General features: G+C 37.3%; 1 protein-coding gene across 4 annotated transcripts in view; it reads left to right on the top strand.

The window, feature by feature from the left end:
• The window catches only part of Slc44a1 (solute carrier family 44 member 1), a 170337-nt gene that overhangs the window by 100807 nt on the left and 54751 nt on the right, over positions 1-14779 (top strand). For all 4 annotated transcript variants that reach the window (XM_090330367.1, XM_090330366.1, XM_090330369.1 and 1 more), the window contains exons 8-12: positions 6100-6239; positions 7353-7539; positions 8850-9015; positions 9549-9705; positions 10832-10915. In XM_090330367.1, the coding sequence (XP_090186493.1) occupies positions 6100-6239; positions 7353-7539; positions 8850-9015; positions 9549-9705; positions 10832-10915 (734 nt within the window). The remainder of the gene's footprint in view (positions 1-6099; positions 6240-7352; positions 7540-8849; positions 9016-9548; positions 9706-10831; positions 10916-14779) is intronic.

Consider the following 14779-nt stretch of genomic DNA (forward strand, 5'->3'; position numbering starts at 1 on the left):
CTCACTTGTGTGTTTGATGTCACTATTGTTGGTTTCATGTTTTTCTGAAACTTAATTCTTTTGTATTTTTGTTTTCTCACTTTTTATCCTTGCCTTGGATGATAAACATTGTATTTTACAAATGGTAATTTGTACGTATTCAGAAAACAATCTAGAATTCTATGATTGTTAAAGGCAGATAACATTATGTGTTGCTTTTCTCAGTCTTTTTAAATCTTAGCACTAACTTTTCTTCCTTTTATTTCTTCACTTCCTTCCCCTCACTCTCACTTTTCAGCCCTAGTTAAAGAAATCACAAGTTACATATTCAGGTTATTAAAGTTAATGTATTTTCAGAAGTGGAGGTGTAGCTCAAGTGTGAAAGTGCCAGCTTTGAGCAAAAGAGCCAAGCACAAAGCCCTGTATCAAGCCCCTGTACCAACTACACACAGACATTTTCACATACAATATGTTTTATCATTTGTTTACTTGAGCCTTGAGAACTTTTAGAGTTATATTTACATTTAACTTTACTAGGCTAGTTTTAGTGAGAAACTACTGGTCCATCCATTAAGTCTCTCTTCTTGAATTCTTAGACAGGTTCATCTTTATACAGGCTGTAATTTGTGCAGGCTTTGTGGGTTCTGTATTTGCCCAAGTCTTTCTTCCTAGTCAAAGATTGTCTATGCTTTCACTTGGAATTTTGGAGTCATTAGGTATAAACTTCAGGCACACTGCTGTGCTTTTACTTCAGAGAAGTAACATACCAATCTAAATGTTGTTTCTTTGCCCCAAAAAAAAACATTTTATCTAGACGATTTTTAATTTAGGATTATAATTTAAAGGATTTTTTATTTATTTTTTACTGAGGGCTTGGTTCTTAAGTGGAGGTCCTGAGTTGAATCCCCAATATCAAGAAAAGATTCTTTTTAAACTTGTTCTTCAGCTTGCTACTGAATTTTGGGGAAAGATCATTTTAAACTCTTCATTCTTTGTTGTTTATTTCTGTATTTGAGTATCATTTGTCTTCCAGTGGATTTTTTTCTTATATCCCATGTTTGTTTTTCAACTATAATTTTCTGAGTTAACATTTTAGTGTATTTGTTATTTTTATTTTTATTTATGTTTTTTGTTGGGGAGGAGGTTATGGGGCTTGAACTCTGGGCCTGGGCACTGTCCCTGAGCTCTTCTGCTCAAGGCTACAGCCCTACCTTTGAGCCACAGCCCCACTTCCTGTTTTCTAGAGGTTAATTGGAGATAAGAGTCTCATGGCTTTATAGTGCTGAGGCTGGCTTTGAGACCCTGATCCTCAAATGTCAGCCTCCTGAATAGCTAGGATTATAGGCATGAGCCATTGCACCCAGCTATTTGTTCTTTTTAGTTACTTACATTCAGAAAGAACTCTTTAGTTCATTTTCACCATTGTCAGTTTTCCCCACCATTGATTCTTTTTTTTAATTAAAGAATTTATTGACATTGATTTTTACATCATATTTCAAATATCATGTTTAATAAACAAGTATTCAAGAAGGGAATCTATCTACAATCACTGGCACATAGATTTTAGAACATAATTAAAATTAAACTGGGGGTTTGTATGTCATAGATACATATTAATATATGTACTAAAACATTATGTTTATAGAGTATATAGCCCATCACAGATTTTTTTTTTTTTTGCCAGTCCTGGGCTTGAGCTCAGGGCCTGAGCACTGTCCTTGGACTTTCTTAAGGCTAGAGCTCTACCACTTGAGCCTCAGCACCACTTCTGGCTTTTTTCTATGTATGTAGTACCGAGGAATCGAACCCGGGTCTTCATGCATGCTAGGCAAGCACTTTAACCACTAGGCCAAACTCCCGGCCCGCCATCACAGATTTTTATGTCTTGTCGTTATGTTTATATCTCCAAGGCCATGTCTGTAACATTGGGTACCCAAATATTGAGTCATCGCTCTTGTACTGTTTGGATCTAACATCCACATATTAAGGATACCATGCGCCTTTTGTTCCTTTGGTCCTGACCTATCTCACTCAACATTATTTGCTCCAATTTCATCCAATTCCCAGTGAATACCATTATTTTATCTTATCTATTGGCTATGTGGTATATATCTATTTTGTATCTATTCATCTGCAGTAAAGCATCTGGGTTGTTTCCGTCTCTTGGCTATTGTGAATAGTGCAGCAATGAACATGGCTAAGCAGGTGTCCTTATCATATCCTGGGTTACAATGTTCAGGATAGATGCCCAGGAGTGGTATAGCGGGATCGTAGGGAAGGTCTATTTCCAGTTCTTTAACAAATCTCCAAACTGCCTTCCAGAGTGGCTGAACCAGTTTACATTCCCCCCAACAGTGCAGCAGGATTGCTCTTTCTCCACAAACCTGGCAGCATTTGTCGTTGTCTGAGTTCATAATATTGGCCATTCTAATTGAGGGTAATGTGATGTCTTAGGGTTGTTTTTATTTGCATTTCCTTTCTGACCATGGATAATGAGCATTTTCTCATATGTTTTTCTGCCATTTTAACCTCGTCTTTTGATAAATCTCTCTTTAGTTCCTTTGCCCATTTAGTGATTGGTTTGTTGGGTTTGGTGGGGGGCGGGTTGGTTTCTTGAGTTCCCTGTAAGTCCTAAATATTAAGCATTTGTCTCTTGTATTATTGGTAAATATCTTTTCTGAGTTGGTTGGCTGTCTTTCTACTTTAATAGCTATGCTTTTATTTTTTTCATATATTTTATTGTAATTAATAGAAGGGTTACATTATATTCACCAGAAAGAAGGTGCATTACTTCACATACCTTGATACCCATTCTCATGTCTTGGTCCCCATTTCCCTCCCTCCACCCCCACCCCTCATCTTGTTTTCCCCCTTCCCTGTCCTATTTCAAATAACCAAATACACATATATACAATATATCAGATAACAAGGTGAAATACTGTAACAATATAAGATAGCCAAGGGACAGCAAAAGAGATGAGTATATTAAGGACAACAATCACTCATTATATGGCTTTTGTTTCTATATCCTGGAGGTCCTTTCATTTAGCATCATACTGTATGGCCTTATGTATCTAGGTTTTGCTCTATTGCAAATCTCTACTAGGAGAGCCCAAGGTTTCTACTGATGATGTCAAATAAGGGAAACGATTAAGCCTATGTTACTTTGAGTCTGGCTTACTTCACTTAATATGATTTTTTTCTAAGTCTTTCCATTTCCTTACAAATGGGACAATGTCGTTCTTTGTGACAGCAGCATAGAATTCCATTGTATATAAATACCACATCTTGTTGATCCACTCATCAACTGAGGGCCATCAAATCATGTCATCTGCAAAGAGGAAAAGTTCCACTTCCTCTTTCCCCATTTGGATCCCCTTTATGCTTGCTTCTTGCCTTATTGCTCTGCCTAGGAATTCTAATACTATGTTAAAGAGGAATGGAGAAAGTGGGCATCCTTGTCTCGTTCCTGATTTTAGAGGGAATGGCTTTAGCTTTTTGCCATTAAGTATAATACTAGCTGTGGGTTTGTCATACACAGCCTTTATTATACTGAGAAATGTTCCATGGATTCCTAGTTTCTCCAAAGCTTTTAACATAAAGTGGTGTTGGATCTTGTCAAATGCCTTTTCTGCATCTATTGAGACAATCATGTGATTCTTGTCCTTGCTCCAGTTGATGTGTTGAATTATATTAATTGATTTGCGTATGTTGAACCAACTTTGCATCACTGTGATGAATCCTGTCTGATGTAGCTATGCTTTTATCTGTGCAGAAACTTTTTATTTTTAGGTAGCCCCATTTGTCGAATCTCTCGTGACGCTGGAATTCTGTTCAGGAAGATTTTGCCTGTCCCTATGAATTTCAGTGTCTCTCCTACTCTATCATGTAACAGTTTCAAGGTTTCAGATCTGATATTGAGGTTTTTGATCCATTTTGAGTTAATCCTTGTGTATGGCAAAAGGCTGGGATCAATTTTTAGTTTTCTGCACGAAGCTGCCCAGTTTTACGAGCACCAATAATTGAATAGGCTGTATTTGTTCCATTGTATATCTCTGGCTCCTTTGTCAAATATAAGTTGACTGTAAGTATGTGGTTTTATTTCTGGATCTTCTGTTCTGTTCCATTGATCTCCCACCATCAATTTTTTATCTGACTATGCCATGAGGATCTAAATTTATTATTTCACCTTCAATATATAGGTTCAGTTGTGGATCTCCTCTCAGCCATTTTTTCATCTCAGTGTCTAGCCTACTAGATTATCTAATTGTGTTTAGATGGATAGTATTTATAATAATTGTAGACTTGAATCACAGCTCTGCTACTTACTACATGTACCTTTTCACACATAAGTTAACTTCCCTATATTTCATTTTTATCATTTGTGGTATTAATAGTGCCTGTTTAATCATATTGGAATTAAATTAGGTTGAACTGTAAAGGGATCACCATTCCTAGCACAGATGCAGGTGTTTAATGTATGAACAGAGTCCTCCTTAATCTTATCATCTCATTTTATTTTCCTTGAAATTTCATGTTGTCTCATAATTCTGTAATTCTGCTTGTCAAGAAAACATTTTCTTCTGTATTCTTAATGTATTAAATCATTTTTCAAACTTTTTCCTGTAATTACAATTCCAAAAGGGAAGAATTATTTTTATTTTTGTGTGTGTGTGTGTCATGAGGCTTGAACTCTGGCCTGGGCATTGTTCCTGAGCTCTTCAGCTCAAGGCTTCTGCCCTACCTTTGGCCAAACCTCACTTCCCATTTTCTAGAGGTTGATTGGAGATAAGAGTCTCAGTTCCTTTTGTGCCCAGGCTGGCTTTGAACCTTGATCTTCAGGTCTCAGTCTCCTGAGTAGCTAGGATTATAGGTGTGAGCCACCGCGCCTGGCTGGACAGAACTATTTCTTATAGACAAGGCTGCTTCCATTTCTTTAACTCATCTTCAATAGAAGAAAAATTCATGCTTAGTATTTTTCAACAGATAGGATATGGACTTGACTTTTGATATATTCATTCTGTACTTGAATACAGTTGGTGGTCAGGTTGATGTACATAGGTCTTGACTCAAGATTTGTTCTTCCAGGCATTTATCTTGTCCAACCCAAAGTCTACACCTATTCTAACTCTTCTCCTTACTCTGGCCTCCAGTACTTTACAACAGGGTCTGGGCCTTCATTGTTCACTGCAGTAGTCACAGTGATCTCCGTTATCCTTAATGCTAAGTGGGAATCTCAGCATGCCAACCCTTTGTCTGGAACACTTCCTGGGTCATTTCATTGGATTTCTCTTATTATTTTTTCCCTGACATTATCTTCCCAGTGAGGCCTTGCTACCAAAGTTACATATAATTGGCAATGCCTTCCTCAATCAAGCCATTGCTTCTTGTTAGATTTTTTTCCCCTTAGATTTAATATACTACATAGTTATATATATTTTCCTCTGTTAATCCTGAACTCTATGATTATTAAGAGTAGAGATTGGGAATTTCTTACTGGCTATCAATTCTTTTCAGAGGTTTCTGGGTTTTTGTATGTATGTGTGGTTTTTAAAAGAATGTTTGTTTTATTTTTTTTTTTGTGCCTGTTGTGGGACTTGAGATCGAGAGTTGGGAGCTGTCCCTGAACTCTTTTTTTTTTTTTCCCCCTCAAGGCTACCAATCTACCTGTTGAACCACAATTCCATTTCCAGCTTCTTGGGTGATCAAAGATAAGAATTTCATGGTCTTTCCTGTTTTGTCTGGTTTCTAATTATGAACCTCAGATCTCAGCCTCCTAAGCAGTTAGGATTTATAGGCATGAAACCACCAGCATCTGGCATATCTATTTTTCCTGGCTCTCTTTAGCTTTAGAACAAACAATAAATACATTTGAGTAAACTACCATCTTTTCCACAAAACAATTAATAAATCTTTCAGTGTATCAGATAAAGTGCACTCCCCTTATGCTGTCCACAATTATATATCCATCCTCCTCAGGAAAATAGGGTGCCACAGTGTTAGCCTCATGGTGTATGCAGGGTAAGTAGCAAATTGAAGCATTCATGCTGCGTTCTTCTTTGTGGAAACATTTGCAGAAACTTAAACACATTATTATTAATAATAATAATTTGTCTCCAGGTGGCACGGGTGTACTGTGGTGGCTATATGCAAAGCAAAGGAGGTCACCCAAAGAAGCAGTTATTCCTGAGCAGCTTCAGATAGCCGAAGACAATCTTCGGGCTCTCCTGATCTATGCCGTTTCTGCTACGGTGTTCACTGTGAGTACAGCCTGGATGTCTTTCAGTGCTGTGTTTTTATTGGCAGAAGAGAATTGATGGGACAGAAACTTGCCTGCAGCCCTTGCATTCCAACTCTGATCTCCACTGGATAAGATGTCTCCTACAGGGTTGTAGTACCGCTAAATGTCTGTTGTAGACTTGTCTACTTGATGAGTGCTTTGTTGCAATAGTTTCCTCACTCAGTTTGCTGTTTCTTTCCCACCCCCCCTTTTTTCTTTTTCTTCTTTTTCTTTTTTTTTTTTTTTTTAGATTTTTTAATTGTCAGGGTAATCTATAGAGAGGTTACAGTTACATTTGCCAGGTAGTAGGTGCATTACTCTCTCACATATTGATACTCCTTCTCATGTTTCCATCTCCACTTGCTTTTTTCTTTTCTTTTTTAAAGAACTTTTTGCACTAGTGGGGGTTTGAACTCAGAGCTTTCCGCTTTCTACAAAGTTGGTTTACCGGTTGAGTCATAATCGTGCTCTTTTTTAGTTATCCTTTGTATAGGATTTCAATTTGGGTTTTTGTTGTTGTTGTTGTTTTTTAAGCTGGATCTAGTCTTGGACTTCCCGGCTGAGATTACAAGCATGTACCACCAAACCTCGCTTGTTTGTTGAGATGTAGTATTACTAACTTTTTTCCTGGACTGGTCTTGAACAATGTTTCTCTAGATATCTACCTCCCAAGTAGATAAGGTTATCAGCATGTGCCACTGTATCTCCTCTGCTTTTTGAGTTCTTGGCCTCCTGAGTGGTTAGGAATACAGGCAAAAGCTCAAACATGTCTCATAACAATGTGTATTGTGTCAAATATATATATATATGTGTGTGTGTGTGTATATATATACTTCATATGTATATATGTATATAACATTCAATACTTAGGAATTATATAGAGAAATTACTAAATATTTTCACCATTTGCTGTTTCTGCTTTCATTGCGTAGAAGAATAACCAGTCCCTAGTCCTGTCTTCTCTCCACATATATATCATCCATATTTAGGTATTATATAGTAAATTTACTCAGTAAAGATTTTCACTGCTCACTGTTCTGCTTTCATTCTTAGAAGAGTAACCAGCCCCTTGTCCTGTCTTCTCTCCACTCAGGTTATCTTGTTCCTGATAATGCTGGTCATGCGCAAACGCGTTGCCCTCACCATCGCCTTGTTCCACGTGGCTGGCAAGGTCTTCATCCACCTGCCGCTGCTTGTCTTCCAGCCTTTCTGGACCTTCTTTGCTCTTGTCTTGTTTTGGGCATACTGGATCATGACACTTCTTTTTCTTGGCACTACCGGTAAGAAGATAGGTTGCTTCTTTCATGTAGTGATAAAGTCAATTTGCACCCAAATATTTAAAAACATCAGACAAGGTGGAGAGTATGCCTCAGTACATGAATATTTTTGTTTTGATCCTCAGAACACACACACACACACACACACACACACCCCACACACACCATAGAGAGATAATTGTTCATACGTCTGTTAATAAAGTTACAATGTCTATCAAAACTAGCAGTAGTACCTGCTCTTTAGTAAAAACTCCTTCTTTTTTATAGCACCCAAACAATGTAGATCTAGATCAGGTAGGCTAAGACTGCTTCCTAGTTTTGAAATGGTCATGGATTGTATTCTGTACTGAGTCAGGCATTTAGTTTCTTTATGAAATGAACTAAAAGAAAATGCAGAGCCTCTCTAGAGTTGCTTCCAAGATCATTTAATAGCCCAGGGACAACTTGCTTCTTAGAATTTTCTAATTTGGAAATATTCTGAACCTAGAAGAGCTCCTGAACATGATTGGTCCATAGTTAGGCCTTACAGCTTTCTGTCACACTATTACAGTGTAATTATTATTAATTATGAGGAGTTCTGTAAGTGTAGTAAACTTGTATGTGGTTTTTCTCTATCCAGTTTGGTACCTATTCACCAATTAGGATATTAACATTGTACCTAGCTAATAGTTTAGGTTTGTGATTAATGGATAAGAAATGTCCCTTAAAGAATACTTAAGTGTTTGGAACAGTACAAGAGCGAGGACTCAATATTTGCATACCCAATGCTATGGACATGGTATTGGAAATATAAGCACAACTACATAGACATAAAAATTTATGCTTCTATAAACATGTTTTAGTACATAGTTTAATATATATCTATGACATACAAACCCTCAGCCTAATTTTAATTATGTTCTAAAATCTAAGTGCCAGTGATTGTATATAGAGATTCCCTTCTTGAGTATTTGTTTGTTAAATACGTCATTTGAAATATGGTGTAAAATCAATGTTAATAAATCCTTTAATAAAAAAATTTTTTAAAAGCAAACAAAAAAAAGAATACTTAAGTGTATGCCTAGTTATCAAAAATACAATAAAACATTCAAGTAGAGGAACTCTTCCAAGTTTGAAAAGGTCAGATGCGTAACTGTGTAATGTTTCCTGTCACAAGCTCTTTAGTGATAATTGTTTTGTCCATTAGTGAAATAGCATGAACAGGAAATGTGTGGTGTGAGAGTAGAGATCTACTGTTGGAAATTAAACTCATCTCCTTATTTCTTGCTTTATACTTTGTGTACTGCTTCTTTCCTCCCTTGACCTTTTCCTAGGCAGTGCTGTTCAGAATGATCAAGACTTCGTGGAGTTTCGAATTTCTGGGCCCCTGCAGTACATGTGGTGGTACCATGTGGTTGGCCTGATTTGGATAAGTGAATTTATTCTAGCATGTCAGCAGATGACTGTGGCAGGAGCTGTGGTCACATATTACTTTACTAGGTGAGCATTTTGTCAGGAAAATCAAGTTTATCTATGTGATTGGTGTGCTGACAGGGGGGAAAATTGGGGCTGAGGCTAGTATAATTTTATATTGTTAAAAAGATGAAAATTTAGCTGATAATTCTGGGAGGTGAGAAAATGGGAGGTTGTTATTCTGTTCTTTATACTGTTTTGTAGTCATCTCAGAGATTTACCAGAATAGTTGGTTGTGATATATCTTAAATTACAGTATATTTAATAGAAAAATAAATCTTGTAGAAGAGCATAGTTTGACTATATGGTCATTAACAAGGGCTTTCATAGCACAGTTTTTCCAATCAAGAGCATAAGAGCCCCACATAAAATAATATAGAAAAGCAAAACATACATTTTATGTGGTACATTAATAAGTTGTAGTAGCTATGTATTACTTAGCCATTTTGTCTTTAAAGTAGAATGAGAATAGTAAACTGATTTTTTTTCTGCACTGTACTCAACCATACTAACCTGGTCTAGGCTTTGTTTTAATTATCTTTTTGGTCATTTATAAATAGGGATAAAAGAAATTTGCCATTTACACCTATTTTGGCATCAGTGAATCGCCTTATTCGCTATCACCTTGGTACTGTGGCAAAAGGATCTTTTATTATCACATTAGTCAAAATTCCACGAATGATCCTTATGTACATACACAGTCAGCTCAAAGGAAAGGTAAGAGAAATACTTTTCTGGACTTTCTTTTGGCATTTTCCACACCTCAGTTCATGTAGTAAAGTGCTGCATGATGTCCCATCTGATGTTTGGATTATTTTCTTCTGTCTTAACCTAGTGGGACCTGCTTCTTCCTCCTTTTCTCCCACTCCCGCACTCCACATGCTATTAAAAAGAAAAATGCATCTAATTCCTGGTCACCAAGAAAACCCCATACTTTGCTTGTGATGACTCATATTCCTTTCTCTCAGAACATATTCACAGGCTTCTTTCTTGTTAAAAAATGTTATTGACTCCTAATAATTGTACATATATATAGGGTACAATGTGTTGCTTTGGTACATGTGCTTGTGCATCAGCCCCAAAGACTGCTCTGCAACAAAGAGAACAATAGACAGATTGAAAAGACAAAAAAGTATGTAACCACTGCATCATACAAGGGGTTAATATCTGGAAGATATGAGAAGTGTCATCCTACTCTTTGATTGTGGGATTGACATGGATTTCAACATAGTTTAGCTCAAAGGTCATCTCTGTCTAGAAACCTTTCCTGATTCCTCCCACCACCCAAGCATTTTAATGTCTTTGTGATCCCCACTTTCATAACATTGAGTAATTATACCCCATCATCTCTAGGCTGAGTACTTTGTTTTGTCTCCTATGAGATTTTAAATCCTTGAAATTTTAAATCCTTGCTGGTCTTATGTGTCTCTCCATATCATATATTCAATAGCAACTAAATAATTTTGCCCTGAATGATTAAAAATAGACAGTGAAGCACTGATGGCTTATACCTGTAATCCTACCTATTCAGGTAGCTGAGATCTGAGGATTGTGGTTTGAAGCCTGTCTGGGCAAGAAAGTCTGTGTAGTTCTTATCTCCAGTTAACCACCAGAAAACCAGAGTTGGAGCTGTGTGGTTCAATTGTAGAGCTCAGGGATAGTGTCCAGGCCTTGAGTTCAAGCCCCAGTGCTTGAGCCCCAAATAGTAATAATAATTCAAACGTATTTTGAAGGAAAAGAAAATCTGGAGATTTCAGCATTGTGATTTTTACATCTTTATGTATATTGAAGTGTTCTATGTTATTAATTTTTAATTATTTGCTTTTTTTTCCCCTTTGTCCAGGAAAATGCTTGTGCACGATGTGTGCTGAAATCTTGCATTTGTTGCCTTTGGTGTCTTGAAAAGTGCCTCAATTATTTAAATCAGGTAAAATATCTTAAAACATAACTTTCACTTTCAAAGATAGACTTTTGCATTTTATTCCAAGATAAAATAATTAAATTTGAGCAATGTGCATAATGGACACTATTTTTAGCTACCTAGGAAGTAAAGATCGAAGGTTTGTGTTTTAAGGCCAGACCAGGGAAAAGTTAATGATACCTCCACACTTGTCTCAACCAATAAGCTGGTTGTGGTGGAGCAGGGAGTTCTAAGTTATAAGATTGTGGCCCAAAGCCTAGATTTCTACCTCCCCAACCCCAAAATATGAGACTTTATCTGGAAAGAACAAAAGTTACTGTAGTTAGTATTACTATCAAGCTTACTTAAAATATGTTTATTTTATGGTATTATATATTTAACCCTAATCAAATATGTCCATTTCACTTCAGTTGTTATCTTTAATTAGTATGCTGTGAAGATTAATGTTACTTTTAATTTTAATAGATAGGTAAAACTCATTGGGGTTCATCCTTCTGGGAAGACATTAATCACATCCTATCTTTTCCTTTTCTCAAATGTACTCAGGCCATCACTTTTGAATTACTTTAAATATTTCGAATCTTTAGTTCAGTATAAAGCTGTTGCTGCTGTCCACTATTATTCCAACCAGTGTGGTGCTACACACTATGATACTGACCTAAGAAATACTATCAAAGTGTGCTGTTCCTAAGGTGGCCGGGAAGAATTGTTATTTAGGCAATAGAGATAGTACATAGATATTTGAGCCTGTAGGACTCACTGTGAAGCATTCTGCTCATTCCCCCCGCCCCTTTCTCTTTTTTGCTACTTTTCCATTCCCTAAAAATCAATCCTAATGTATTGATGCCCTCATCTAATAAGCCAAGGACAAAATTGACTTTCTCACCATTTACCTCTAAGTGATTGACTTTCTCACCACTTACCTCTAAGTATTGTACTTTGCATTCATTGCTGGACAGTCAAGGAAGAGAGCCTCGTGCCCATGGCATTGATTTTGCCTGGACTTTGCTCAGTCAGGCTCTTGGCTAATGAGTAAGAGGGTATGATGTTTCACTAACAAAAGGCATTCTTACCAATCATGATATTCTCTCTGGATATACAAGTGTTGGGAAGCTCATTTAAAAATGTAATACTTGTAGCTACCTGGGTAAAAAAAATAAAAGCTCTTTATTTTGGTATGAAATGAAGTCATCCTTGAAACAGAAGGAGATGGACACAGAAAATAAAAAAAAACACTGTGATTAAATTTTGGACTTATCTTCATGGAGACAGGCACAGCTAACTCTCTAGCCTCAGTTCCTAGCTCCCTCCCCAGGCAGGTTTTGCTTTTGCAGTTTCTAAGTTGTGCCTGAAATGGCTTCCTTCCAATACTGGCTGTTCCCACTGAGCCTTAAGGATTCTAGCCAAGCATCACCTCTAAGACTTTCCTCATCATTGAGTTTCCACATACCAGTGTAGACCTCCAAGAAAGCACTGAGAATCAGAAACTCTTGTCTTGTCTTTATCTTACTTCACAGAAGAGATTGTGGTTTTAATTGCCTTCCCAGAAGCTAACAAAATGCCTATTATCCAACACATGGTGTTTAAATGACAACTTAACACAGTGATACCCAGAACTATAGTTAAGACTCTTGCTGTAAATAGGATGTTACAGTAAAATAAAAGGAGAAAAAGAAATCACAGTCAGTAAAAAAATGTAGGGGTTTCGATAAGCTTATTATAAATTAAAGGTTAATAAGTGGTTTCTTAGTAGGCCTGAGAGATTAGTGATGTTCATTTGGGATCTGCATTGCATGGAACATGATATTTGAAGTTCGAGGGAAGCAATAAGCTAGTAATAAACCGGTGGCAGTGGTTTGGAAGAGCTTCGGAGTTCACACTCAGTGGTTCTGTTAGGGAATACGAAGTGCAGCAGTGTGGGACTGCCCGTGCCTGGTGTTTCATGTCTCCTGTGCACATAAGGAGTGCCTCATTTGAGAGGAACATATGGAAGATAATAGGACACTTCCTACCGTGACAGGTTGAGCATAAGGACAGGTTACTGTAGTAGAATGATTTAAACCTCCTTTTAGTGAGATGTTACAAATTTGGAGGCCACCCATCTGTTTGAAGCCTTCAAAGTTACAGGATCATGACAGGAGGTCACCTCCAAAGACATTTTCTCTTAAATCTCCCAACATACTGGGAAGTAAGAACAGATGGGCTGGTGTCCAGATGGCCCTTTTCTCATACCTATTGGGCATTTCTGTGTGTAGCTCATGTTGCATTCTGTTTCCATTATCTATAGCCAACTCCTGAATATGAAGATCCTTTTTTTTTAACCACTTCTGTAAGATTGAGTCCCATCTGCAGAGCCTTCTTGGAGTGATGTGCAGTGGAAAGTTCAGATGTTGATGATGTACTTCATCTCAACACTGTGACTCATCATCAGACATAGTGAAACCCCCAGTGTCTGTTTCCATCCTCAGTAAAGGAGAAACATAGACCTGTCCTCATAAACCTTAGATAAGGATGAAATGCAACCTGTCATCAACTCTTTCTTATAATGCCTAACTGTGGGTGAATTTTAGCAAGTATTATCATTCTCCCTATTCCTTGCAGGTTTTGTTTGTTGGTTTTGTAGTTGTTATTTTAGCTTTTTTAAAAAATATTTTTTATTGTAATTAATAAAAGGGTTACATGATATTTGTCAGATAGAAGGTGCATTAATTCACATACATTGATACCCTTTCACATGTCTTGGTCCCCATTACCCTCCCTCCCACCCCCCCTGTTGATTTTCCCCCCTTCCCTGTCCAATTTCAAGTAACCAAATACAAATGTTATTTTAGCTTTATAAGCAAACTCCTATTCAGGCTTGGGAGTTGCAGTTTACATTAAGAGAGTTATGGGAAAGATAATCTCTACAAATAAAGCAGAATTTAGAGAAGCAAGATGAGAACACCCTCTCACCCATAATCTCACCATGCTAAAATGATTGTTACTATCCTTAAAATACTTCTGAGCTTTGGGGAAAGTAGTAATATATCATTTCAGAGTAATAAATATATAAGCCTCATCTGGGAGGCAAAACAGTAGTAGAGCCATGGCTGCTCATCATGGTAATGGTGAAACAGTGTGCTCTGGGCACGTGTTTGGAACCCAGTAAGTCCGCAGCCAGCAGCAGCTTCTGAAGTCACATCTACAGTTTGCTTCTTGTGCACTGTTTATTAAGCAGTGACTTATTTTCTTCCGTCACCTTTTAAACTGTTTATTTTATGATTTCTTTCTTTTTTTTTGTCAGTCATGGGGCTTGAACTCTAGGCCTGGACACTGTCCCTGAGCTCTTCAACTCAAGGTTACTGCCCTACCCCTTGAGCCACAGCCCCACTTTCACTTTTCTAATGGCTAATTGAAAATAATAGTCTCACATTCTTTAGTGCCCAAGCTGGCTTTGAACTGCGATCCTCAGATCTGTCTCCTGAGTAGCTAGGATTACAGGCGTGAGCCACCGTGCCCAGCTTTATTTTATGGTTTCTTACTTTACTTTTATGCTAAGAAAGGTTTTCTGCTTCAAGATAATATAATTTTGCCTTTGTGCCTTTATATATATAAAATATATATGATAAATATATATATATATATATATCTTTACAGATTTTTTTTTGCCAGTCTTGGGGCTTGAACTCAGGGCCTGGGAACTGTCCTTGGCTTTTCTTGAGGCTATCACTCTACCACTTGAGCCACAGCACCACTTTCAGCTTTTTCTGTGTTTATTGTACCAAAAAATCTAACCCAAGGCTTCATGCATGCTAGGCAAGCACTCTACCACTAGGCCATGTTCCTTGCCCACAGATTTCTTTTTCTCAGGGAAGCAGTGACAAATTCTTA

Source organism: Megascapheus bottae, chromosome 3 (genome assembly GCF_031878675.1).
Source record: "Megascapheus bottae isolate mThoBot1 chromosome 3, mThoBot2.hap1, whole genome shotgun sequence".
Lineage (NCBI taxonomy): Eukaryota > Metazoa > Chordata > Mammalia > Rodentia > Geomyidae > Megascapheus > Megascapheus bottae.